At 36.3% G+C, this 25045-nt stretch overlaps 2 protein-coding genes across 2 annotated transcripts in view; one reads left to right on the top strand and one right to left on the bottom strand.

Moving 5' to 3' along the window:
* Nucleotides 1-5652, bottom strand: part of LOC133531297 (zinc finger protein 845-like) — a 36892-nt gene extending 31240 nt beyond the window's left edge. The window contains exons 1-3 of the mRNA XM_061869430.1: nucleotides 5445-5652; nucleotides 2230-2411; nucleotides 781-916 (exon numbers count right to left, since the gene is read on the bottom strand). Of these exons, the coding sequence (XP_061725414.1) occupies nucleotides 781-916; nucleotides 2230-2358 (265 nt within the window). The 5' untranslated portion in view covers nucleotides 2359-2411; nucleotides 5445-5652. The remainder of the gene's footprint in view (nucleotides 1-780; nucleotides 917-2229; nucleotides 2412-5444) is intronic.
* A 404-nt stretch (nucleotides 5653-6056) lies between these two features.
* LOC133531658 (zinc finger protein 665-like) lies at nucleotides 6057-23300 on the top strand. The gene is made up of 5 exons (XM_061870003.1): nucleotides 6057-6322; nucleotides 8197-8332; nucleotides 19473-19526; nucleotides 19690-19746; nucleotides 20750-23300. Exons 1-5 carry the CDS (start codon nucleotides 6194-6196, stop codon nucleotides 22660-22662), a joined length of 2289 nt encoding a protein of 762 aa, XP_061725987.1. The 5' UTR covers nucleotides 6057-6193; the 3' UTR covers nucleotides 22663-23300.
* Nucleotides 23301-25045: the final 1745 nt, after the last annotated feature.

Genomic DNA, 25045 nt, shown 5'->3' with positions numbered 1-25045 from the left:
AAGCTGTAACCGACGGGCGTATCGGATCGCGACCTTGGTCAACTCCGAGGCCTGTCGATCGTGTGGAAGGTGGTCCGCCGTAGGTCCGCGAAAGACGCAGCTATAAGTGAGCGTGAAAGAGATATATGCTGACCAGCTGATATAAGGTGACCAAAGTAATTTACTCTTGTCTACACAAGTTTAGGGATTGACACAAATAAATGCCTTTTATCTTTATCTTTACCAATACGCTCATCTGTTACAGTTTTAAAAGTTGTTATATATAGTTATTCTTTAATCGTAGTATATATTCTCTAAAGAATTATCAACGGAATGAATCGTCACAAAATATAACAGACATTTGGAAAAACCCTGCAAGGAAAAGTTGAATCACAAGAAAAACGAAAAACTTTTATAAACAAAAACTGTCATGTAAATAAAATTGAAATTGTATTCTCATACAATACCTAAAAGTCATATTTTTTTCTTTTTCGTTGTTCATTGTAATTTCCAAGGAGAGCTAACGGATTGCTACGAGTAACTGACCATTTGTAACCCATGTTTCAACGAAATAAAGTTTATTTAAGGTTATGCCAACTTATACTATACTTGCAAATATTTGACAGATTGAAAATGATGCATCGTTCTATTCTGTACTATTCTGAGTACATCTAAATCTCCAAACGTTGAAGCAAAATGCGTTAAGATGTCATCGCGAGGCGGCTTGTTCTGGGTGAACCCGCCAATTAAAAACATACCACCCAATGTAAGTCTGATATATGTCATAGTCATGTAGCTTACTGGCAGGGAGTGCTCCCGTGAGCCGCGCGTGCAGGACGTCCTGGACGCGCAGCACTTGCTGCTTGAAGTCGTTCGCGTCCCGCAGTCGCACCACGCACACCTCGCAGATACCACACTCATCATTTCCTAAGCTTAACTGGAACATTTTTAAAGAAACAATTTTCTTTACAACTTATCATAAAACTAATCATGCAACTACTAAAATTTGCACGACAGGAAGGTTGACGTGATTAAAAAGCTTTGTGAGACGGGTATACAATATAAAGTGAGAGAAAACCGCGAGAGGTTACTTCTCAGAGATGTACAGCAATTATGATGCACATTCTTTAGAATTAACAATGAAATAAATATTTCATATACTTTGTTTGGAGTGCATACCTAAAAAAGAATTACGTTGGAACTTATAATTTTTAAGAAATAAAAACCGACTTCAATGAGGGAGACCGATGAAAGAAAGATTATTGTTGATTTTGGATTTCTTACAATCAAAATAAAAACATTGTAATGAAAATTTAATTTGCTTAACAAACACAGCGAAGAGGACAAATCGCCAAACGAGAACTATGCATCGTTGAAGAGTTCTATTCTGCTAATCGTCAGCAGTTCCACTTCATGAAAAGTCACCTTTTAAAATGCTTGATTTGTTAAATGAAATATAAAAACACTAACTATATGTATGCCTTTAACATTTGAGGAGTTTCCTCGATTCCTCATAGATTCTCCCATCAGATCTCGAGCTTGACAAAAATGCGTCTTGAAAACCTAATTTGCCTAACAAACATAACGACGACGACAAATCGCCAAGCGGGAACTATGCGTTGTTGAAGAGTTCCATTCTGATCAGCATCAGCAGTTCCACTTAATCATAAATTCCAAAATCGGTTCAGAAATGATGGTGTTATGAAGTAGCAAACATTTAAAAAAAAACTTTTTTTTAAATGTTTGCCATTTTAAAAAAAACATACAACCGAATTGAGAACCTCCTCCTTTTGAAATCATGGAGTCGTTAAAAAATCAATAAATATAATTGGGTGCGGCAAACATAAACAGAAAATGTTATTTAAGAAGCCTATGTGTCAAGTCAACAAGTCATGTTGTCACAGAAATTGCTAATTACATCCACACTTTATCAGGCCTGATGTCATCGCAAGAATATCAAACATTGAATATTTTTGGCAATTAGAGACAAAGTATTTTTTACATTTCAAATATTGTTATTGATATGCTGATATTCCGTGAAACGGAAAATGATTAACGGATATTGGGAAGTGTAGATGTAATTGGCGTTTAAAACCATAAAAGTAAAATCATCAGCATCTGTTGTAGATGTTTGTTGTGGCATTAGTGAGTTTACGGAGTCCCGTATCGCCATTAATAACTATAGCAGCGTGGCATTTCTTGCCACATTGGTCGCAAAAAAGATTTCAATATGATAAAGGTTGTACTTACACTTAAACCAAAGCATTCTCTCAGCATGTCGTAATATACCTCTGCTTTGCCGAGATGTTTATACATAGTCTTGAGGCCTTTGTCTGGTGGGCGCACCAGGCAGCAGCTACATGAATAATACTCCTCCATTTTCTAATTTGCTGGGATTGGGTAAATACCCAACTGACTTATATCAGATCAACCTACAAAGAAACAATGGTTATTTGTTTTACAAGGGGACAAAATTGTTGTTTAACCGCTCATGATAATATGATACCCGAGCAAGCGAAAGATTGCAAAATTGAGCCACAGGTGTAGCAAGTGGTTCGAGAAGGGGAATCTTGAGTGTTGCAAGGGTTTCAAGGCACGAGGGTTAAACAAACTTTGCCTCCGAGTGAAACATAAAATTTTTCACCACACCAACGCAAGGAAAATACTAAGTATGAAAACAAAAAAAAAACAAATCAAATCCAAATGGATGTCATAAAAAAACTGTCATTCATAATCATCATTTAAAAGTCAATTCTGCCAGCTAACATAAGGATACAAGACCAAAGGGTCTAGCAGGCTAAGCGAACTAGAGGTGCCCCCAACGACGGATTTGGTCATTCTTTCAGGTGGTGTACTGGCAAGTCCTAAGAACACTCTATGCTTAATATCAGTCCTCGATCTTCTTTTGTTTTCGAGTTATTCAGGATAATGTAAAATAATCAGTGTATCATTGAAAGTGGCATATTTTGTAGACTGTTCAAGTTAGATTAACGAAACAAAATTATATTTGATAATAATAAAATAGGCTACAAAATACACATTTTTAACCCACGTCATGTACTTATACTTCATTGTGTAAAAAAAACATTTTATTTTCGGTATTTGGAGGTACACCTCCAGAAAAATATGCATGGATAGCCAATAAAAATATTTGCGTAAATCTTCGTGCGTCATGTCAAAAAAAAAATCGAATAAGTAGTTAGGAGCATATGTAAACAAAGTACTAGTGCAGGGTGTAGATAAGTTAGTATGTAGGTGTGTAATCTTTTCTTATAAACCTATTTATAATGCATCGACGATGACACGTCAACGTTGATAACATTTGACACATATTCTAGCTGCATATGTTTTATTTGCATTTTGTGTTAGAAAATCGATAACATTAAGTGTACGAAGAACATTCCAATTGAGGGGGGATTCAAATCTTCTCAGGGCTTTCAGAGGTGTAGCTTTATTTGACGTTCATAAGCGCATTGTAATATGTCTACTTGAATAATAAAATATCTTTATCTTTACCTCTGCGTAGGGGCGCCACTACCACAATCCATCAAAATCTGAAGGTCTACCACGAAACTAGAAAATCGAAATTTCGTTATCCAACCTCTCTATCACTCTTGCGAATTCAAGTGATAAAGGTGCAGATAACTAAATTTCGACTTCCGTGTGTCCCGGTAGGTCCTTTGTAAACAAACCGTCTTGATGCATCAATGTCATATTACTCTATACTCTACTAAGGTGCTAGTGCTGTACTCTGGAGGCAGAACATTGCAGTAATACTCCCTATTATGTATAGCATAATGTCATTTAGGACACTCCAATGTTAGTCCACTTTTACAGTTTCTTGATTACACCTTGACCACAGAATAAGTAATAGTACTACGAAATATATATAAACTTTCTACAAGACCAAAGTTTCACAGCGATTCAGAGACAAATCTTGCTGTCCCTTTTTAATGCATGGCACTATTCCTATTGGCTATTAAGGGTTGTCAAAATTCAAGTCATTATCTTATCTGTGGTTGTGCACGTAAAGGGATGTCAAATTGTGCCAACCCTAATAATTGCTCGGAACAATGGAGTCGAGAATGCCTGAATGCTGCAGTTTCTCCTCCACCTGCTTTGGCTATGCCTCCAACTTGATGTGGCCAAGCATTTGTAAAGACTGTTTCAGTTTGGGCAAAAATGCTTTCTTACATATCATTCTCCTTCTCCTCTACATATCAAATTTGTAGACCATTTTGTTAGCAGATTCAATAGTCAAATAGTTTTTTTTTTCGTTTTTTTTTTTAAATATTCAAAAGGGTGGTAATTGGCATAAAAAACTTAAATATCAGTAAGGTATATAGTGCTTAAGCCCATTGTAAGTTTAATGTGAGCAGGAGTTAAGGAAGTAATTATTTATAAAATTTACAATTTTATGCTTATTGCAAGGTCTACAGCTTATAAAAATACAAGTTTTAATGGGACAAGAAAGCTACTCTTATTAGGGCTTGTAAGGATAGCACAGCTGACTGGTCAACTTTTCTGTGAATGGACCAGAAGGGGTCTAGAGCTCAACAAGGGTGCAGTGTCTGGGATCTGTGAATGCACATGTAACACCTCCAGAGTTGCAGGCGTCCATAGGCTATGGTGATTGCTTACCATCAGGCGAGCCGTATGCTTGTTTGCCACCGATGTGGTATATATATATATACATACCACATATATATATATATACAGGGTGACTTTAGGCTTTGGACAAACCTTGAAATCCCACATAGGGCTACTTCTCAGAAATGCTCTGATGTTAATATTTTTTTAATTACAACAAATGATAAAAAAAAAAATTTCAAACAAAAGTTATTTGCAATAATCAACAACAAAAAGAAACATACTGTGTTAATCTTTGGCAGTTTTTTGACAATTTGTTCGTAATATTTGACAATGATGACATTTTTCAAAAGTCTGAAGCTTATTAGTGTCATAAATAAAAAAGGTTGAAGAAGGTTCCATACTATTTTTTGAGGATATTAACTTAGGAGCTACTACCACATACAGGCTGCTCCAAAGTAAAAAATGGTAATTTGCTAATTTCTTCAAAACCGCTACACCGGTTGTTATGATACTTTGTACACTGGTTCTAAATACCCTAATGCATATGTACATTTCGGCTTTGTCCAATGGCTAGGGATGCACTGTATAAATAAACAACTGTACATTTGTTTAATAGTGGATCTGAGTAATTATAAGTAGGGGTTATGTAATGCAAGTGATTTGGGTAGAATCCCCAGAGGACTAAGTTTTTTGAAATGCGCGTCAATTCTTCTTTATTGAGCATAAGGTATGTCTACGTCCATCAATTCGGATAAATTGAGAAGGCATGTTTCAATGAAGAATTGTATTGTACACAACGTGGCCGTATAGGAGTCCCCTTTATCAGGACATCACGAGAAGCTTATCTGCCATTATCACCACTGATTACTCACCCGTAGCAGCTAATCGAAACTACGATAGAAACTTCCAAACTAGAACACTTCCACTGAGAACATTCTTTTTCACAACTGTCAGCCCCAGCACGTGTGTCAACGTTACGACGGGCAGAATACAATCACAGAGCCAGCTATTCGATGCGTCTCTAAAAGTAAAGTATACATGGATCTAGTTTAGAGGCTTTTACCGTCCACGTTATTGAACAATTGAACAAGAATGCCATTGACTTTGACGTTATCTTGATGCCATCATATAAAAAAAAAAAGTCTCATCGTGGGTTGCCAGGCGTACGATAATTATCGTACATGTTCGTTAATTTTTGCTTCGGTACGTACGATGTACAATAGGTACGATAATGTACGCAAAAGTATCAGTAAGAGCTTTACCCCTGAGACGTTGCCATCTAAAAAGTAAAGTCCAGTATTTAAAGAAATATGTGATAAAAGTGTCACTTCTCTCTTTTGTTGTCAGAAATAAGTAAATCTTGCCGCAATTATGTACGATATATTTTTTTATCGGTACGATACTTTTGACACTCCAATACGATAACTGAATTTAGCGAAAACTTTAGCTGGCAATGAGACTCTCGTCAATGTCATTTAGATTACAATCGGACATTGAACAGGATGACGCCATTGCTCGGTCGCTCCCCGATTTCGAGTTTTCGATCGATAACATCTCCCTGTCTGTCTTAAGAGACAAAGATAGATTAAGTAAGCTTCTGTTGTGATTTACATGTTACAAAATGGAGGAGCTGCACTCGTGTAGCTGCTGCCTGGTGCGCCCGCCGGAGAAGGGACTTAAAACGCTGTACAGACATCTCGGTAAAACAGAGATATATTACGACATGCTAAAAGACTGCTTCGATATTAATGTAAGTATAGATAGTAACTTTATCGATCTTGTTATTACTCGTAGATAGTGTTAAACCAAGATAAGTCCATAATAAGTCCAGCGATTATGATAGCCCAGATCCACAGTGTTATTTTAAACGTCAATCTTCTATGCAATTATGACGTATAAATAACACTTGCAAAGTCTGTGCTGTCATAATCGTTGCAGAGTTATCTTGACCTAACTCTATTGTTCAAATAATTATTTTGATAGTTATGCTTAATGTGTCTGTGATGACGCATAATTATCTTTTTATGTTTTGAAAACTATCTCCGCCCATTTGCTATTAGAATTTCATCCTAAAATTTGTTCACTTTTGTGTTGTAGTAACTATGTATGTCTAAAGTAAGGATGCTTGGTATAAAGAATTTCGTACATTGACCCGCCTGTTTGTATCTCTATTACATGCGCATAAATATATTGCTGTCCCATTGGTGGTGCCGGTGACAGGGCAAGATTATTGTGGCCAGCTGAGGACTGGTTGAGGCTTGGCTGTATGAACCTGATTTGTATTATGTTAAGAAAGTTATAATGTAATAATAAGGATGTTTATTATACTCATACTCATACTCATTTATTCATAAAGTCAGTTTACATGTCAAAATAAAACTAGATTAAAGTTAAAACTAACTTAAAAATAAAATTACAAATAAAATTACACTGAATTATAACAATTATTATAACAATGAATATTTAAAAAAAAATCTGGATTCAATGGGCAACAATAATGAACTTTAAAGGGCCATCACAATTGATCACTGCTTGATTGACGTGGCACTCAAAGGCCTACAATACCGCTAATAATAATCTTTTATTAAGTGATATAAACTACAATAGGACCTCTTTAATCTGGACGGGCAAAAAACCAGCCGAAAACAGATTAAAGTGGTTTCCGCATTATATTTAACAATTTTTTTTAAATCTATGACAACAGCGGGATAGCAACGGCGTGATGAAATGCTCGCCCATCCTAACCACGTACACTCTGCCTACTGTAGTTTCATTTAAAAACTCAGTAACCTTTAATAAGAAAATAACTGCGTAACTTCTTTACCAACCGCCTGAGAAAAGTGGGAAGACCTATAATACTATATGCTTTTAATTATACGGATACCACCCCTTGATTATTATTGCGGGAGTAAAATTAATTCAGAATAAGAACACAATCACCAGAATGTGATTTAGGTTAGGAGTTCTTGATATTTGTACAAAATTTGCTTCAGTAAAAGGTACTAAAAACATTTTATATATTCAAATATTTTAACTATATCATTTTCTACATACATCTGCGAAGAAATTCAAAGGCGTATGTGAAGTCCCCAATCCGCATTGGGCTAGCGTGGGGACTATAGCCCGAGCCCTCTCGCGCATGAGAGAAGGCCTGTGCCCAGCAGTGGGACGCTGAATTATTAATTTTCTACTTGAAATGATAATGTATGATGTCTTTGTAAAAATGTTAGGTTATATGTGACTGCAGCTGGCAAAACGTCCAACTTTGTGGCTTGCCATAAGGACGCCTTGGCAGGTTATTAGTATAAAGATACAAGCAATCTCGTCTTTATGGCAAGCCACAAAGGACGTTTTCTGGCCGCGGTCACATAATATGTCAAATGCTAACAAAATCTGTCAATTATGTCACATAATTTATATTATTTGCCATCTATTGAACTCCACTATAAAAGTTTATTCACCTTATGAGACAAAATGGTCCTACCTATCCCTCAATAAAAGCAAGCAGTGCGTTTTATTTTTAAGTAACTTAGGTGCGGCTTATTGTACTCTATGTCATCTTTACAAACACCCTAGATATGGTAAACTGTAAATTAAATAACCAGTTATAATTGTAACTTTCAGCTTGGCATGGGGAATGACGAGTGCGGGATCTGCGAGGTGTGCGTGGTGCGGCTGCGCGACGCGAACGACTTCAAGCTGCAAGTGCAGCGCAGTCAGGAAGAGCTGCGCGCGCGGCTCAAGGGAGTGCTCACTGCCAGTAAGCTATAAGACGTACTAGATTGGTGAATAGTTTAGAAGTGTGAGTTCTAGATACTACAGGCATTATTGTAACCTCAGCAGCTCTGAAAATCTCTTTTATTACAATAGAGAAATTTATTTAACACTTTTTTTTTATGGAATCATAAGTAGTTTAACTAGTAATAAATATCGGACATAAATCAACCAGTAACCCGGCCTTTATTTGATTTGATTACTAGATGACAATATTTTAATACATAGAAAGTATCTATAACTCTGGAACAAAATATTTGTGAATTTTATGATAAACATACAAATACATGCTCTTAGCAGGATTCGAACTTTTCGAAGGTTCATAGGTAGGGTCACTACAGGAGTCTATGGAGGCCATAACTTATTTAATATACGAATACCCTATATATTATAACCTATATAACCGTACATATTTAACATAAATAAAGTTGTTGAGTTGTTTTCTGTATCTAACATAAACCAAATACACTTTTATGTTGAGTAAAGCAGTGACAAAATAAAACCATTTGGAATGGAAAGGAGCATACTTGCTATGGCCCGGATGGATTCATAGTATTAGATGTCTCACTAAAATACTGAATTAGTTTACAATAGTTTATTTATCTTTGAGTTTTTTACAATTAAAACAATACAAATCCTTCCTTCAATCGCTTGAGTTTTTTCCTCTCAGTCCTAATCTAACTGTCAATGTCACATTTTACCAAAACCGCGGCAAAACTATCTGTCACTTGTCAAACACTTGACAGAATAAAACTAAAAGATCGTTCGAGATATCCTTAATATCTAATATTCGGCCAACCTGATAATCTAGAAGTTTGTCCTCAAACTCAATCTAGCAGGTACTGAACAGTATAAAACCTTATTTTTCAATGAACCACACGAGTATACATAAGTTCATACATTAGTCTCTAATGTGCCATCATGAATTTGTTTAATTAACCTTATTTACGCAAAATTTTGTAACATTTCACCCTTCAATACACTGGTCTCTAATATGCGGCCGTGTATATCCCCTTTGTCAATCCAAAACATTAACAATATCCACCTGAGATGGCATTTCACTCCACACCACACCAGTCACTAATGCGGCTGTATGAACCTGATCACTCAGTCTAAAACATCAACAATATTCATCTGAGGTGACATTTTCCATTTCACTCCGCACCACTCAAGTCACTAGAGTAGCCGTGTGAACCTGGTCACTCAGTCTAAAACATCAACAATATTCATCTGAGGTGACATTTCCATTTCACTCCGCACCACACTAGTCACTAGTGCAGCCGTGTGAACCTGATCACTCAATCTAAAACATCAACAATATTCATCTGAGGTGACATTTCCATTTCACTCCGCACAACACTAGTCGCTAGTGCAGTCGTGTGAACCTGGTCACTCAGTCTAAAACATCAACAATATTCACCTAATGTGACATTTCATTCTAAACCACATTAGTCTCTACCGTAACCATGAGCCTGGTCACCCAGTCTACAACATTAACAATATTCACCTGGTGTGACATTTCACTATAAACCACATTAGTCTCTAGTGTAGCCGTGGACTTGGTCACTCAGTCTGCAACATTAACAATATTCACCTGCTGCGACATTTTATTCTAAACCACAGTAATCTCTAGTGTAGCCGTGACCCTGGTCACTCAGTCTACAACATTCACAATATTCACCTGGTGCGACATTTTATTCTAAACCACAGTAATCTCTAGTGTAGCCGTGACCCTGGTCACTCAGTCTACAACATTAACAATATTCACCTGGTGCGACATTTTATTCTAAACCACAGTAATCTCTAGTGTAGCTGTGACCCTGGTCACTCAGTCTACAACATTAACAATATTCACCTGGTGCGACATTTTATTCTAAGCCACAGTAATCTCTAGAGTAGCCGTGAACCTGGTCACTCAGCCTACAATATTAACGATATTCTCTTGATGTGACATTTAAATCCAAACCGCACCAGTCTTTAGTGTGACGGGTGAACCGGTTCACTCAGTCTATCCATATTTACCAACAAATAACAGCAAAAAAGGCAACACTAAATCTTTTCATAAGTACTTGAATGTCTTTTGACAACAATAAACATGACGTTTTCATAAACTAAAATCATTTTCTTTGACTTTCATTTTCTTTACTAAGTACATCAAGTTTCTTAGGTTAGGTGGAATGGCCTTCTTTTCAGGCATACAATTATATTTTCACTAACTATTCTCACTATCGGTTACTTTGTTCAGATCAATCAACATATCATATTGTATCATCTAAAAGTCAAAAAAATATTTTGAATAATCTGCTAAACCTGAATCATCAACATATCAATCATCATAATGCTATACTTTAAATTTGCATGACTGTATACAATCTATAACCTGGACATTTTTGCATTTTCCTTGTGTCGGTCTTATGCCCTATTATTTTGTTAACTGCCCTATTTCCACCTGTAATTCTATAAATATCTGAATTTTGTGTACCTACTTTATACATTTATTTATTTCATTTTCAATACAAACTTACAGTGTACACCAAATCGCTTATATGAGAACAATTACATAAAAAAAAAGTCAAAGTATGTTACAGGTTTAAACATATCTATAAACATAGCTATATACATTCTACATATATTTCCATAAGTCATGAGGTTCAGTAAATAGGGCAAATGCAGCATCTGCTTCAATAGTGCAGTCATCAATACATCATTCAGTTACGGATCGACCTAATATATATATAACAGGAAACAGGTCTACCTTAGGCACATAATCTACCATATCACGACGTTGGCAATGGCGGCAATGCTCATCTCACAGTTATGGTCACGCCAGTAGTGATCTGACCATCTGCGACATCGAACATAGGACTGCGCTCGAGCAATCCCCACAATCGGTTATCAGTTCAGCCTTCAGAAGAAAAGCCCTCGCCCCCGAATGTCAGCAAGCAGCACCGCAGAACCTCTGCGCCTCGTGCGCCTTCCAAAACGCATCAGGGGTCTCGTGACGTAGCCGATTTATGCTCAGCGGCTCCAATTGCTCCGACGGCCGTGCACCGCTCCGGCGTCCAGTCTCGCACAGCCGTTTAGCGGTACAGACTCGTACCGCCATTCAGACGTGTAGCCTCGCGTTAGAAGTCCAGACTCGCACTGTCGCTCAGACGTGCAGACTCTTGCCAGTACATTCTGCAATCATAACTCAGGACAATATCTGTGTTCGGCTTAACATAGCATGTTTCATTCAACATTTGAAATTACGGTTGAACTATCTTTGCTTACTAAATATTTTCTAATAATTTATCAAAATACTTTTTACTAAATGTTTGATCAAAACGAATTACTTAAATATGAACTGAGGAGGCCTGTGCCCAGCAGTGGGACATTATCTTGTAAAAATGATAATGGCTTGAATTTCATTGACATGCATCAAAATGCAAACTTACAAAACAAGACACAAAGTCTCATATTAAAAATAGGTTTTATATTAGTTAAATTATGTCAATAAATATGTGATCAAAATATTGACTTAAATTGTAGATCCAATACTGTATGAGCTATAGCAAGCTATCTTAGTCACAATAGTAATTACCGGCAATGTAACCCATTTCTCCATTGTAAAAATGATAATGGCTTCAATTTCATTGACTGCATTAAAATGCAAACTTACAAGACAAGTCACAAACTCTCATATTAAAAATAGGTCTTATATTAGTTAAATAATGTCAATAAACATATGATCAAAATTTTGACTTAAGTTGTAGATCCAATACTGTATGAGCTATAGCAAGCTATCTTAGTCACAATAGTAATTACCGGCAATGTAACCCATTTCTCCATTGTAAAAATGATAATGGCTTCAATTTCATTGACTGCATTAAAATGCAAACTTACAAGACAAGTCACAAACTCTCATATTAAAAATAGGTCTTGTATTAATTAAATAATGTCAATAAACATATGATCAAAATTTTGACTTAAGTTGTAGATCCAATACTGTATGAGCTATAGCAAGCTAACTTAGTTACAATAGTAATTATCGGCAATGTAACCCATTTCTCCATTAAGTCATTGTACTAGAGTCGGCATCTCTAACAAAATGTTTCCACACCTCAATGAAGTGTCGGCACTTCATTAGGTTTAGTACGACTCCGACTACAGGCGTGATACACGCATGTGACAAAAAAAGTTATTTTTTTTTTAAATAAACTGAAAATGCCTTTGTGCGTTATGAAAATGCATTCTAATAATATCAAGAAACGTAATTAAAGCAATATAATAAAGATTCAATGCGAAAAGCTCTTGTTTTAAGCTCATTTAGATTATTTTCAAACGTCACTTTAAACACTCACGGTGGTACGCCATTTTCTGTGGCGCATAAATTACATCTCGCAGATGTAATACATAGGTACTAATGATTACTTACCTTATTCTTTGCAAAATAATAATTATATACCTACACCAATAATGATATATTACTCTTTATCTCGTAATTTTTTTTGTAGTTTCTTCTCTTCTCATATTTAAAGAGTATATTATGCTATAAGTGCGATTTGATCAAAATTGCTACGAGTACGAGAGTCAAATAGAAAGTTCAAAGCTTTATGACTATTTTTATAAATCTTAATGTCGTCCGTATCACATACGTAAAACAATTTAAATACACTTATAAGGAAATACAATACATTTTATCTAGATTCTTTACAATGCATATGTAGACAGAAAATGAACAGTTGTCATAACAGTTTCGCCTCTGGCTAGCTACACAGCTATCCTTATTCTTTAGCTTAGTGACAGATGTCAAACGCCGAAAATGGCGGACACAATTTGTTCTCGATAGCCTGTCTAGTATATTTATGTCAATGCATTTCTCACAAACAAAAAAAAAAAAAAAAATTATGATTATGATCTTTTAATGTTAATTCTCCATACAGAATGTTATATACCAATAATTTATTTTATTTTAACTCTTGTAATTAAAAATATGTCTTGTACCACTTATTATTATAAGTATTTTATTTATACACTAGCAGTTTTTGAAGCGGATGCATGTATATCACAGCACTTGTGTTTATCTAGTGCCAATAATTTATTACCAGTTCATGACATTGTCAGATTTCAACAAATTTGCTTGCATGAAACTTTCAAATACTTCAACTTGTTGAAACAAGGAACATGTGTGGAGTATACTTAACTTTTGTTATAGCAGCAAATACAGCATCCCCTTAACTTTTGACATAATACCTGCAGTCATCTCTCACCGCAGATTGCTTTTACTGTAAAGAATCCCTTGCACCATCCAGTTCGGGGAGGACACCCATCACGCACTTGCAGTACCCATTTGTGAAGACATTTGGAGATTCTAACAACACACAACATGCAACATGTTACATCTCACTCCACATTATCACTCGTCATGTAGATAAATACAGTGGAATCCATTTATTAGTCAACCGCTTACTATGACATAATTATTGTGTGAAAGTTTGAATATAAAATTCCTTGTAACAAAATCGCATAAGATGACTTGGCTTAAAGTGACAATTCGCTTAGTATGACCTATTTATCCTATTTTTATCAAATCATGGCTGACACATTCACTGGTTTTTATGGCAGTCCCCACACTTTCTACGCGAGGATGCTTGGTGCATGCTTGGCGTCTAAGTTGTTTAGTTTTGATTCTAATTGACAAGTTGATAATTGGTACAAAATTAATAAAAGTCATCTCTCATAAAGGAATTTGAGATTAATTAAGACAACATAAACAACAACTAGGTTTTATATGACATCCACTTAGTATGACATATTTGTCACGATCGATTGATGTCATTATATGCAGATTCTACTGTAAAATTATTGCACTGTAAGTTAACTCTGTAATATGAATCTTGAAATATTATTCTTCTTGTAGCAAGGCATTCAGTAACATTCTTTGGTTGCACTCAAGTAATTAGTATGAGTAAGTAGGTCTTCATGACTAACCAAGACTTAGTCGATATCTCTTAATATCGACACAATTTGCATTCCACAACAAAATATTATTATGAATAATAATTCTATATGCATAGATATATAAATATGTGTGTCCTGATTGACTGATTCATTAACACAGAGCCGAAAGAACTAAAACTAATAATTAATAAATGGCCACTTTTACAAGTATCATAACTAAGAATTAGACAACAGGCCTAATTCTTATTTACTCATCACTGAATTAACTACCTCTGATAATACAGTCAACATCAAGAATTCATGTGTAAAAGAATTTCATACTTTTTTCTTTTTTACTGCACATGTTACTAAAACCATACCATTTGGACAACACAGGCCTTTAGTGGCTATGCTGGCTTGATATATTTCATTTGAAACATGTTAACAAATATTAATTATTCAGTTAACATAACAATTTTGATCTGTCGGAAACATACCTCAAAGCGACTAATCTTTTGTATTAGTCAATTTTATGTCTGGCAGTAATACTCACATGTCATTATTTAAACCAATACTTACTTGTAAATTATGTGAATGCCAATGAAACATTCTATAATTTGACCTTACCTCACTTCATCTTGTGATTATATATTTTTATACCTCCAAACCTTTTACACACGGCCATAGTGCATATTTGAGTGCAATAATTCTTCAACAATTAGGCCTTTGTGGGTATGCCAACCCCCATCTTGTTCACCCTGCAATTTCATCTTAGAATTCTAACATGAAGCTTTACTCAATATTAAATAACCAAACTTTCGTATCTTTCTTTGCATGTTTTAAGGTTAGCATATGAGCATTGTTGTTCACATGGGTATATGCCATTATAGCTATGATTTCATGCTGTAAAATGTTTTCATATATGTAATACTCAGGATTCAAGATTTGTTAGACACTATAGCACTCAGTTTGCTCTGTCAACATGAACTCTGAACATGATGGCCTGTCCCAGTTTTCCTTTTTTTTTTGTTCTTTGATATTTCTTCAGTTCTTTGCCACTTCCGATATTAGATGTCTCACTAAAATACTGAATTAGTTTACAATAGTTTATTTATCTTTGAGTTTTTTACAATTAAAACAATACAAATCCTTCCTTCAATCGCTTGAGTTTTTTCCTCTCAGTCCTAATCTAACTGTCAATGTCACATTTTACCAAAACCGCGGCAAAACTATCTGTCACTTGTCAAACACTTGACAGAATAAAACTAAAAGATCGTTCGAGATATCCTTAATATCTAATAATAGTAACAGAGATAAGATAAGGCTACGTACTTACACGGTTATGACGAATATAAAGGCCTATTTATGCATACCGCGTTTCTTTAACGCGCCGTCGACGCGCGTTTGAATCGATACTGACGCGTTGCTAACGCGCTTGCACCGCGCGTAAGTATCGCGACAAACGAAAAAAACCGCTTCGTGGAATGAAACGCGGTGTGCAATGGCCCTACAGAGCATGGAGGTGACAAAGGGGCATTCCAGGGTTATAACCGCGAAAATCGAAGTTCATCAATTGCGGGCATTTTTCTCTGTCACTCTAATTACTTCTTAGTGAGAGTAAAAGAGAAAGATCCCCGCAATTTGCGAATTTCGTTTTTCGCGGTAGACCCCCATCAAAGTGTCGAGTGTGTCATTCACAACGACGCGTACACATTGACATGTATTTTTATGTTATTAAAGGTTAGATTTGACAAATCTGCGCCTCATCGTGGATGACACGAACGCTTATTTGACACTTTTGATAAAGCTAAGAAGCCGATATTTGGCATTAGATTTAAATGTAACGGTATATAATACAGATTATTAAAGTAGCTGCCATAATACGCGTCACGTCCGCGACAAAGTATACCTTTATGTGGAATGCCCCCATAGCGCTTCTTATGGTTTAAGTGTTGTTTTTACAGATTGTAATTTTTTTACACATTTATATCTTAAATATTTTGTTTTTCGGATTGGTTGGATCCGTAACTCAACTTGTAACCTTTCAATGTGGCATTACCTACACTTCTTGTTTTTGTCAGGGTTTACATCGTAAGTAGGTATTTAGATACTATCATATGTATACATTTTAAGATAACCTATTAACAAAATAGATTTATCGTCACGCTACTTAAGTAGTGTCCAACAGAAGTTTCGGTTTCGGCATAAAAATCATGTTTCGGCCAAAAACTGCCGAATCTTTCGGCCGCGCTGAAGCTTACAATATTATAGGTACGTTTGCATCGTGTTGGGCTTGTTTTTAAGTCCCGACGCAAAAAGGGGGTGTTAGTTATATGTTTGACACCAATGCCTGTCTGTCTGTGGCATCGAGCTTTCCAACGGATGGACCGATTTCGATGCGGTTTTTTTTTTGTGCAAGCAATGAAACCACCGTATATTCCTTTCCCAGAAGTTTGAAGAGTATCAGCTCTTTTCCAAAGAAGGCAAAGTTTGGTATCGTTTTTGTAGAAATCGTTTTCGTGGTTGCCGAATCGTTTTTGAGGTATCATATTGACACCATTCCGAAATTAAAACATTTTTTTTTTATAAACTTTTTTAATTCTTCTTCACGCTTAAACCGCTAAACCGATTTAGTTGAAATTTGGTATAGAGATACTTTGAATACCAGACAGGACCGGTCAGGAAAGGACATAGGATAGTTATTGTCTCAAAAATCATATCTTAAGGGTGTGAAAAGAGGGTGGAAATTTGTATGGGGAATCAATAACTGCTGAACCGATTTAGATGAAATTTGGTATGTTCTACATCTTTGAATTAGTTGAAAATGATACCACAGTTGACTTAGGATCGAAAGTATCTAAACTTTAATAGTTATTACGCTCAGACGTCGCTGAGACTGATTACCAATTGTTTAGTGGCCCTGTGATACTAGGTGTTATTTTTGCAAAGGTTTATAGCCAAAAAATATATGATGGTCAAGAATAGTATTACTATTTCTAGATATCCCAACCTTGCTGGTCCGAAACAGAGTGCTCAAAAGTAGATTAGGTATTTAGTTCGTTCGTAACTCTGCCCATCTTACTTCTTCGTGCTCAAACCACACGCTTTAGATGAAATTTGGTATAGAGAATCGAGTTGTACATCCTTGGATCGGGGGATTGGATCGTATCCGGGGATACGTCCTTAAACTACGTCCAAAAGAGAGATATGGGCATTGTGAATGTCATCTCGGTTTGTGTGGTACGAGTAGGGCGCAGCACAGCGGATGTCATTCCAGATCTAGAGCAGAGCCCAACTGGGGAATTACCTTACAGAAAAACGCAGCCAAATAACACTAGACCCTACTACTCATAGTGTTGTGTTCCTGCCGGTGAGTAAGGTTGCCAGAGCTCAACGAGGAACGAGGGTGCGGAGTGTTAGGGTCGGCAACGCGCATGTAACTCTGGAGTTGCAGGCGTACATAGGCTACGGAGACTGCTTACCATCAGGCGGGCTGTATGCTTGTTTGCCACCTATCCGACACCACACCACCACAAATCAAACTCAACAACCTCCTAGCCTAGCCTAACTACGAAGCAGGAAGTCCCGGGTTAGAATCTCGCTTAGGGTATAATATTTGTGTGTTTATCACGAATATTTTATTCCTGAGTTATATTTATTTTTTATGGAGTATAGGCAGGCGTTTGACCACGATCACACCTGATGGTAAGTGATGATGCGGTCTACGGTGGAGCACGCTTACCTACGAGATAGGTACCTATTTACTCTAGCCTTGAAGAGACCCAGATTGTACTCATACGGAAACACAGACTCGGGCAGGGCATTCCACTCCTTGGCAGTTCGTATAAGGAATGTTGAAGCGAAACGCTTCGTGCGTATTTTTGTTAATAGGTTATTTGATGACATAGGAGGCAAACGAGCAGACGAATCGCCTGATGTTAAGCGGTTGCCATCGCTCATGGACACCTGCAACTCCAGAGGGGTTGTAAGTGCGTTGCCGGCACTATAGTCCGTTTTTTTGTAGTAAATAGTGTTCATTAGTAAGAAGGTAAGCTATTTTGACGTGTCATTAAACTGAAAAACACTTGAAAAATAAGTTACGGCAAATATGTCACAATTATAAATCATTTATATACAGTGTAACTTCATAGGAATTTCAACTATAATCAACACCAACGGGATTAAATTGCAAATTAAATTACAAAATGATTATTGTAAATTAAATAAAACGTTATTAAGATACAGGTCTGATTTAATTTTTCCTGTAATCTTTATGATAATGTTATTATGTAAAAAATTCAAAAAAAATTTTTCGAAACTTCGGAGATAAGGGGGGGATGGTATTTTTTTCACATTTTCCTTCATAACTCAATTTTTTACACTATGAAAAAGAATTTTTTTTGTAATGTTCAATTTGAGCTCTTTCAAATGATACCCCACTTGGCCTAGTAACTAGACTTTGAAATTTTGCCCCCTCTTTATATTGGGAATTTTCCATAATAAATACAATTAAAATAAAAAAATTACATTTCCAATATGTTTGGGTTAGCATTATTCATTACTATTCCAAATTTCAAATCGATAGCTTAAGTACTTACTTCTCGATATATTTAGCAATGTGACAAACGGACGGACGGACAGAGTCGCACCATAAGGGTTCCTTTTGTACCTTTTTGGTACGGAACCCTAAAAAGCTTTTTTCAATAAAAAGACATGTCAAGATTGTTTACCTCTTTTTTAATGCTAAAAAAACGAACTATAGAGATCGGTCTTTTCTTGAAGGTCGTTCCGGTCCGGAAATACCGCAGTTATGGTCGTTGCGTGTGTGTGTGTCTAAGTATGTATTTATCTATACAAGTAGGTATAGTTTGCCAAGCCATTTCCGTAACTAGAAAAGGCGGCAAATTTAACAAATATAGGCGCGAAGGGTTGTCCTCCCATAGAAAAGTTGAATTTCGCGCCTTATTGGAAGATTATATATAATCGCCTAGTACTCATAGTACAAGTTTTGCTTAGATTAGGGCTAGGTCCAACTGTGTAGGATTGTCCCCAAATATTTATATATTTACAGTCTTCACGACTGCCTTAACAGTCTCATACTTTCTATACATCTCGCTCGCACTAAGTGTCAAACTGGTGGTAGCCACACTTGAATGTACAATGAAATGAAATAGACCACAACGTGAACCCATTTTTTGCTGCAGGTAACAAGATGAAAATCAAGTTCGAGAGAGCTGCTGGAGAGGAAACCATCATACGTGAGTGTATTACTTGTAAACTTAAATAAGTATTCAAGACATAAATAAATGGAAAACTGATACACCGCGTTTTTCTCTCCGTTAATTTCAAGGGTGCATTTCTGAGCTTAAAATTAAGTAAATGTCTCTTACTTAAGTTTGAATAAAATCTTGTTTTCTGCAGCCGACATCAAGCTGGAGAGGTCCGAAGTGGAGATGGCTGACGGCGAAGTAGTATCAGGTGTGTACTCATTTAAGTAAACTTCTTTCTGGTTCCCTCATCGATGAGGATCACGGCCGCTGTGAGGCATAAAAGTTGTCACATATATTCATAACTAGTTCTTCCTTTCACACTTATGAAATGTTCATATTCCCTTTTGCACACTTCGTAGGTTTTAGAGTAAATACTGGGTGATTTTGGGGTCGTTATCATGAATGTCATAAATGTATTGAGATGGTCATACTATACAAGTTTTCCTATGGGACCAATATGAAAATCGTAAAAAATATACTCCTGGGTTGGGCTTCGTGATTTTGTGGTTAGTCCCACGTGAATATTTGTTAAGTATATGATGATATTGATGTAGTCATGAGCCATGTGGACTGCACGGTTTAGGCTGCCCTCAGCCGAGCTCTTCATAGCGTTCGACCATCTCAAACCCGACCCGAGTACGTTTGCCATTCGTGTGGTCTAAATTGTATGTTTCTACATTCTCCATATCGTGCGTTGGTGACTGCATAATGTGGCCTATTAAGTGTTTTTAGAATGCGATCTAGTTATTGGAAAAGCATGTCATTTAAGGAACGAATTCCATGTTATATCTAACTTATGAACAAACATGCATTTTATCTTCATTCTTATGTTAGCACTTCCCTGGCTGCATTCTAAACGGGTCTGGAGCCTTGACAGGTGATGCGATCACGTCGCGCTCTGCCCGCCGCCCGCGCGTCTCCTCCCGTGTTTATTTCTAGTACTTAACAACCTGATACCGAAATATAGCAAAAAAAAACTAGATTTAACGGCAGTGACCGTCAAATGTTCTTATAATTTGATCAAAAACTGGAACTGGGAATAGTCTAGTTTCCTCATGCTGTTAAACTTGACTTTCCGAGAAAGTACATACTTTTCTTTTTAGCGGTTGGGCTTCAATAGGCATGTACCCGCAAGGTCAAAGTAGGATCTCTTGTATGTTTTTCATGGTTACTACTACTACCATATCAAGTGTTTATTCTTATTATTTCAGTGGCCATATACGGAGGGCCATCAGGCCCTTCAGCACAACCCGTTCCGACTGCGTCCAACCACGTCACTTTTATGCTGGAACCGACCCTCACGGACCTCGACGATTCTAAGTCGGCTCCTGCTTCCGACCGCGGTAAGGTCTACGAATGCGAAATATGCCAAAGAAGGTTCCAGAACCCATGTGCGAAAAGAAAACTCATGATCCATCGCCGCTCCCACACTGGAGAGAGACCTTACTCGTGCGACGTATGCGACAAAAAATTCGTACAAAAGAGCCACTTAAATACTCATTACGCTCAACACATGGGGAAGTTCAAATTTTCCTGCGAATTTTGTGACATGAGATTCACACAAAAAAGTCCTTGGGTTGTGCACATGCGGATTCACACTGGTGAAAGGCCGTACTCTTGTGAAATATGTAATAAAACGTTTAGACTTAAGTGCAACTTAAATGTTCATCAAAAAAGTCATTTTAGATATGATCCTAATAGCGTAGAGCCAGGCGAAATAACAGATTGCAAAAAAGAGGTTTCAGAAGAATCAAAAAATCAAGTAGATAAAATAGATTTCACATGTCATATATGCAAAAAGCAATTTTCAGAAGAAAAGTACTTAAACACTCATTTGAAACATCACCCTGGAGACTATACATTCACTTGTGAAGTTTGCGATAAGAAATTCAAGACGCAGTCTGCATTGGATAGTCATAAGTTCGATCATAAGGGGGGAAAACCTTTTAAATGTGAAGAATGCGGTAAAGAATTTGTAGCAAGAAGTGCTTTCGGCCTTCATTTAAGAATTCATACTGGGGATTTTAGGTACCCGTGCGATGTATGTAATAAACAATTCATACAAAAAGCTGGCTTGATTCAGCATATGCGTGTACACACTGGTGAAAAACCTTACACTTGTGAGATATGTCAAAAAAAGTTCCCATATAGATGTAGCTTTAAGAAACATTTATTAGTCAAACACAACCAAGTTATGGATAAAAAATTCTCTTGCGATATTTGTGGGAAACTATTTGCGCTGCAGGGGACTTTAGCTAAACATATGGAGAAACACGATGAGAAGAAAGGTAATAAGGATTACAGTGAAGGTTCAGGAGAAACCACAGAATGCAAAAAAGAGTATTCGGAAAAATTTAAAAGACAAACGTACGATTGCGATACATGTAATAAACAATTCAAAAGCAAAGACTATTTGATTGAACATATGCGAACACACACTGGTGAAAAGCCTTATACCTGTGAATTATGCCAAAGGAAGTTCAGATTTAAAGGTAGCTTTAAAAAACACTTATTTGAAAAACACAACATTGCTGACAAACCATTTTGTTGCGATATTTGTGGCAAACTATTTGCACTGCGAGGGCCTCTAACTAAACATATTAAAAAACATCTTCAGAAAGAAAAGCAGGATAAAACGCAAAAGGAAGAACCAAAGGATTTTATGTGTGAAATATGTAGCAAACGATTTTCAACAAAGGGTATCTTAAAAAATCATAGGATAACGCACTCTGAAGAAAGACCTTTTGCGTGCGAAATTTGTCAGAAGACATTCCGAAAGAAGAGACATTTACAGGACCACAAGATGGTGCACGAGGACTTTAAACAACACTCATGTGAAGTATGCGGGCAACAATTTAGGCATAAATCTGCCTTAACAGTTCATATCCAAAGACTTCATACAGAAAGTAAGCCACATGCATGCGATGTTTGCAAAAGGCCATTTTCGGTCCTTGCCGAATTAAAAACGCATTATCGGGTACACACTGGTGAGAGGCCATACGCTTGTGAAATATGCTATAAGAAATTTCCAAGACACGACGCGGTTAAAAGACATCTTGTACGAGTTCACCATGAGAAGCCTAACAAATTCATTAAATTAAAAGAATTTAATAATCCTTACTGAAGTTATAGAATAATCTTGTGCTCCAACATGTGAAGAACTCTGAAATGTTATTGTTAAGTCGTCTTTGTAGAAAATCACAGTTGAGTAAGAGAACCCCTGGAGGCAGATAAATAATTGTAGGGAAAATAAAAAGAGATACTAAAAGACGTAATAAATATAATAGGTATATGTCATAATGATAACTGAATAAAAATATGATAATAAAAATAAAACTAATGGATTATACATAAAATTAACTTATAAATACTTGCGTAAAAGGACTATCCTCATACGATTTATCCTGCTCCGAGCAAAATGAACTATGTTTCTCTTTTCCTCACCTGACCTTACATGTTTAGGTATCCTTACTACGCAGTTAGTACTCGTAATATAGAAGAAATGTAAAGTAAGAATATGTATAGTAAGATAAATACTAACCTCCTAGCTTAGAGCAGAAAAATATTCTATTTTATATGTATTAAAGTTTTATTATAAGTATTAGACTAATATTTTAAGGAGTTTTATTACTTAAAAGTACTAAATCAGATTACTTAAAATATTACATCAATTGTTATTCGTTAATATCACTTACCTAAGATGTAAGTTTTTATTTTATTAAATCTGTACAAAATATGTTTAATAAATAAAACGCACACGTTTTGGTGTTTATTTAATCCACTACATACAGTCGAGTCGAACGCTACAGAACCAGGCTAAGATGTGTCATCGAGATGCGATACAAAGGCGCGTTATCGGAGAGCGCACTTACACTGTAAGTGTGAAAATCCGGCCCTGTTTTTTACCTGCTCCTCGAGAAACATAACATTGCTTCCTTGGCGCTATATAGCTAGCCGTGCGCTCGCATTACCAGTGCAAGCGAGGTCTTCGAATACGTATCTTTGTTTCGGATCGCAGTGTCACAAGTTAAGCTGGTTTGAGAGCGTTTAGTCGCCTACCTTAGACGCAACAATAGAGATCAGACAGCTATTCTGTTAGAATTCTGTATTAGTTCATAATGAATCTTATTCCGTGCTCAATAGAGTAGTAATTCAATAAACGCTACCTATGCGGCTTGACCATTTTTTCATAGTGGCACTCGCCTTTGCGGTTTTTAAACAATAGATAAGACGATAATCCGTAGAAGCTCACGGAGAAAAATAGACACTATAAAAATAAATTAACAAAATAATACTTTCAATGTGTTTGGGTTAGCGTTGTTCATAAGTATTTCAAATCGATAGCTTAAGTGGTTCTCGAGATATTTAGCGATGTGACAGACGGACCGAGTCGCACCATAAGGGTTCCTTTTGTACCTTTTTGGTACGGAACCCTAAAAAAGATAGCCTGAAGAAGTTTAACCCTTTCGGCAACTGACGCGAGCGCCTGCAGGGCAATATCAATCTTCGTGTATTCCGACAAGCTTCATAATAAATTGCCGTGCACGATAGGGGTGGCGTTCAAAGGGTTAATGCCTGTCCAGTGTCCAAGTGGGACAATCAAATTGCCAATTTGATCAGAAATTGGCGTCATCACACGTACAAAACTCAATCACTGGTTACGGTGGGTTAATGTCATTGAATTTAATTTTTTTGCAGTAATTGCCGCATGTGGTGCGTAAGGATGGTACGTACAGGCACGCGTTAGGCAAGCAGAATAGGATCAGAAACTAAAAGCCACATTACAGGTTTACACCAAAGAATGAGCTGCTTGGTGAAGAATGTCAATTTCCGTCACGACGACACGGCAAAGAAGACATATTATTATCTTTTAAATGTTTATTGATGTAGATATCAATAAGAATTCCAAGTTAACTATGGAACCCTAAAAAGGATAGGTCAGTGAAAAGTTTTACATTCAATGATATATGCATTTATTTATCCTTGATAATCATTCGTCTTAGATTAGAGATTTTTTTACAATATTCTTATAAAGATAATTAAAAAAAGAAATCTACAAAACATAACAACACTAAAAATATTTTGCGAATCCAATTATATTTTGAAGCAATAAATAAGAATATGTTTCCAGAAACTCCACTTATATTAATTTAGATATAATTGAACACTTACCCCCTTATTCATAAACGTGTACTAAAGTTACGATGCCGCTAATCATCGTTTGTCCCTTTCCATCATACCAATACGTCGGAAAGGGACAAACGATGATTAGCGGGGCATCGTAACTTTAATACACGTTTATGAATAAGGGGGTAAAACAATATAATATAATAGACAGTTAATAGTTAAGATAAAAACTACAATTCTCAAAAATATTCAAATAAATAGTAGAAACATCTGCGAACGATGCGATGTTATAAGCTTAGAAATAAATTAAAAGTAGAAAAATTCACTGTGTTGGGTGGAACTTGAACCCACAACCACTGGATCACCAGTAACGATGAGCT

The sequence above is a fragment of the Cydia pomonella genome, chromosome 25, assembly GCF_033807575.1.
Source record: "Cydia pomonella isolate Wapato2018A chromosome 25, ilCydPomo1, whole genome shotgun sequence".
Classification (NCBI taxonomy): Eukaryota; Metazoa; Arthropoda; class Insecta; order Lepidoptera; family Tortricidae; genus Cydia; species Cydia pomonella.
Note: the sequence above shows the minus strand (reverse complement) of the source record. Positions and strands in the feature narration are given on the sequence as shown.

Bases quoted from the DNA above. Each gene is read 5' to 3' on its own strand.
- LOC133531658 (XM_061870003.1), top strand. From the start codon at position 6,194: ATGGAGGAGCTGCACTCGTGTAGCTGCTGCCTGGTGCGCCCGCCGGAG. The intron at 6,323-8,196 runs GTAAGTATAGAT...TGTAACTTTCAG, and splicing joins AAGACTGCTTCGATATTAAT to CTTGGCATGGGGAATGACGA. The intron at 19,747-20,749 runs GTGTGTACTCAT...TTATTATTTCAG, and splicing joins TGACGGCGAAGTAGTATCAG to TGGCCATATACGGAGGGCCA.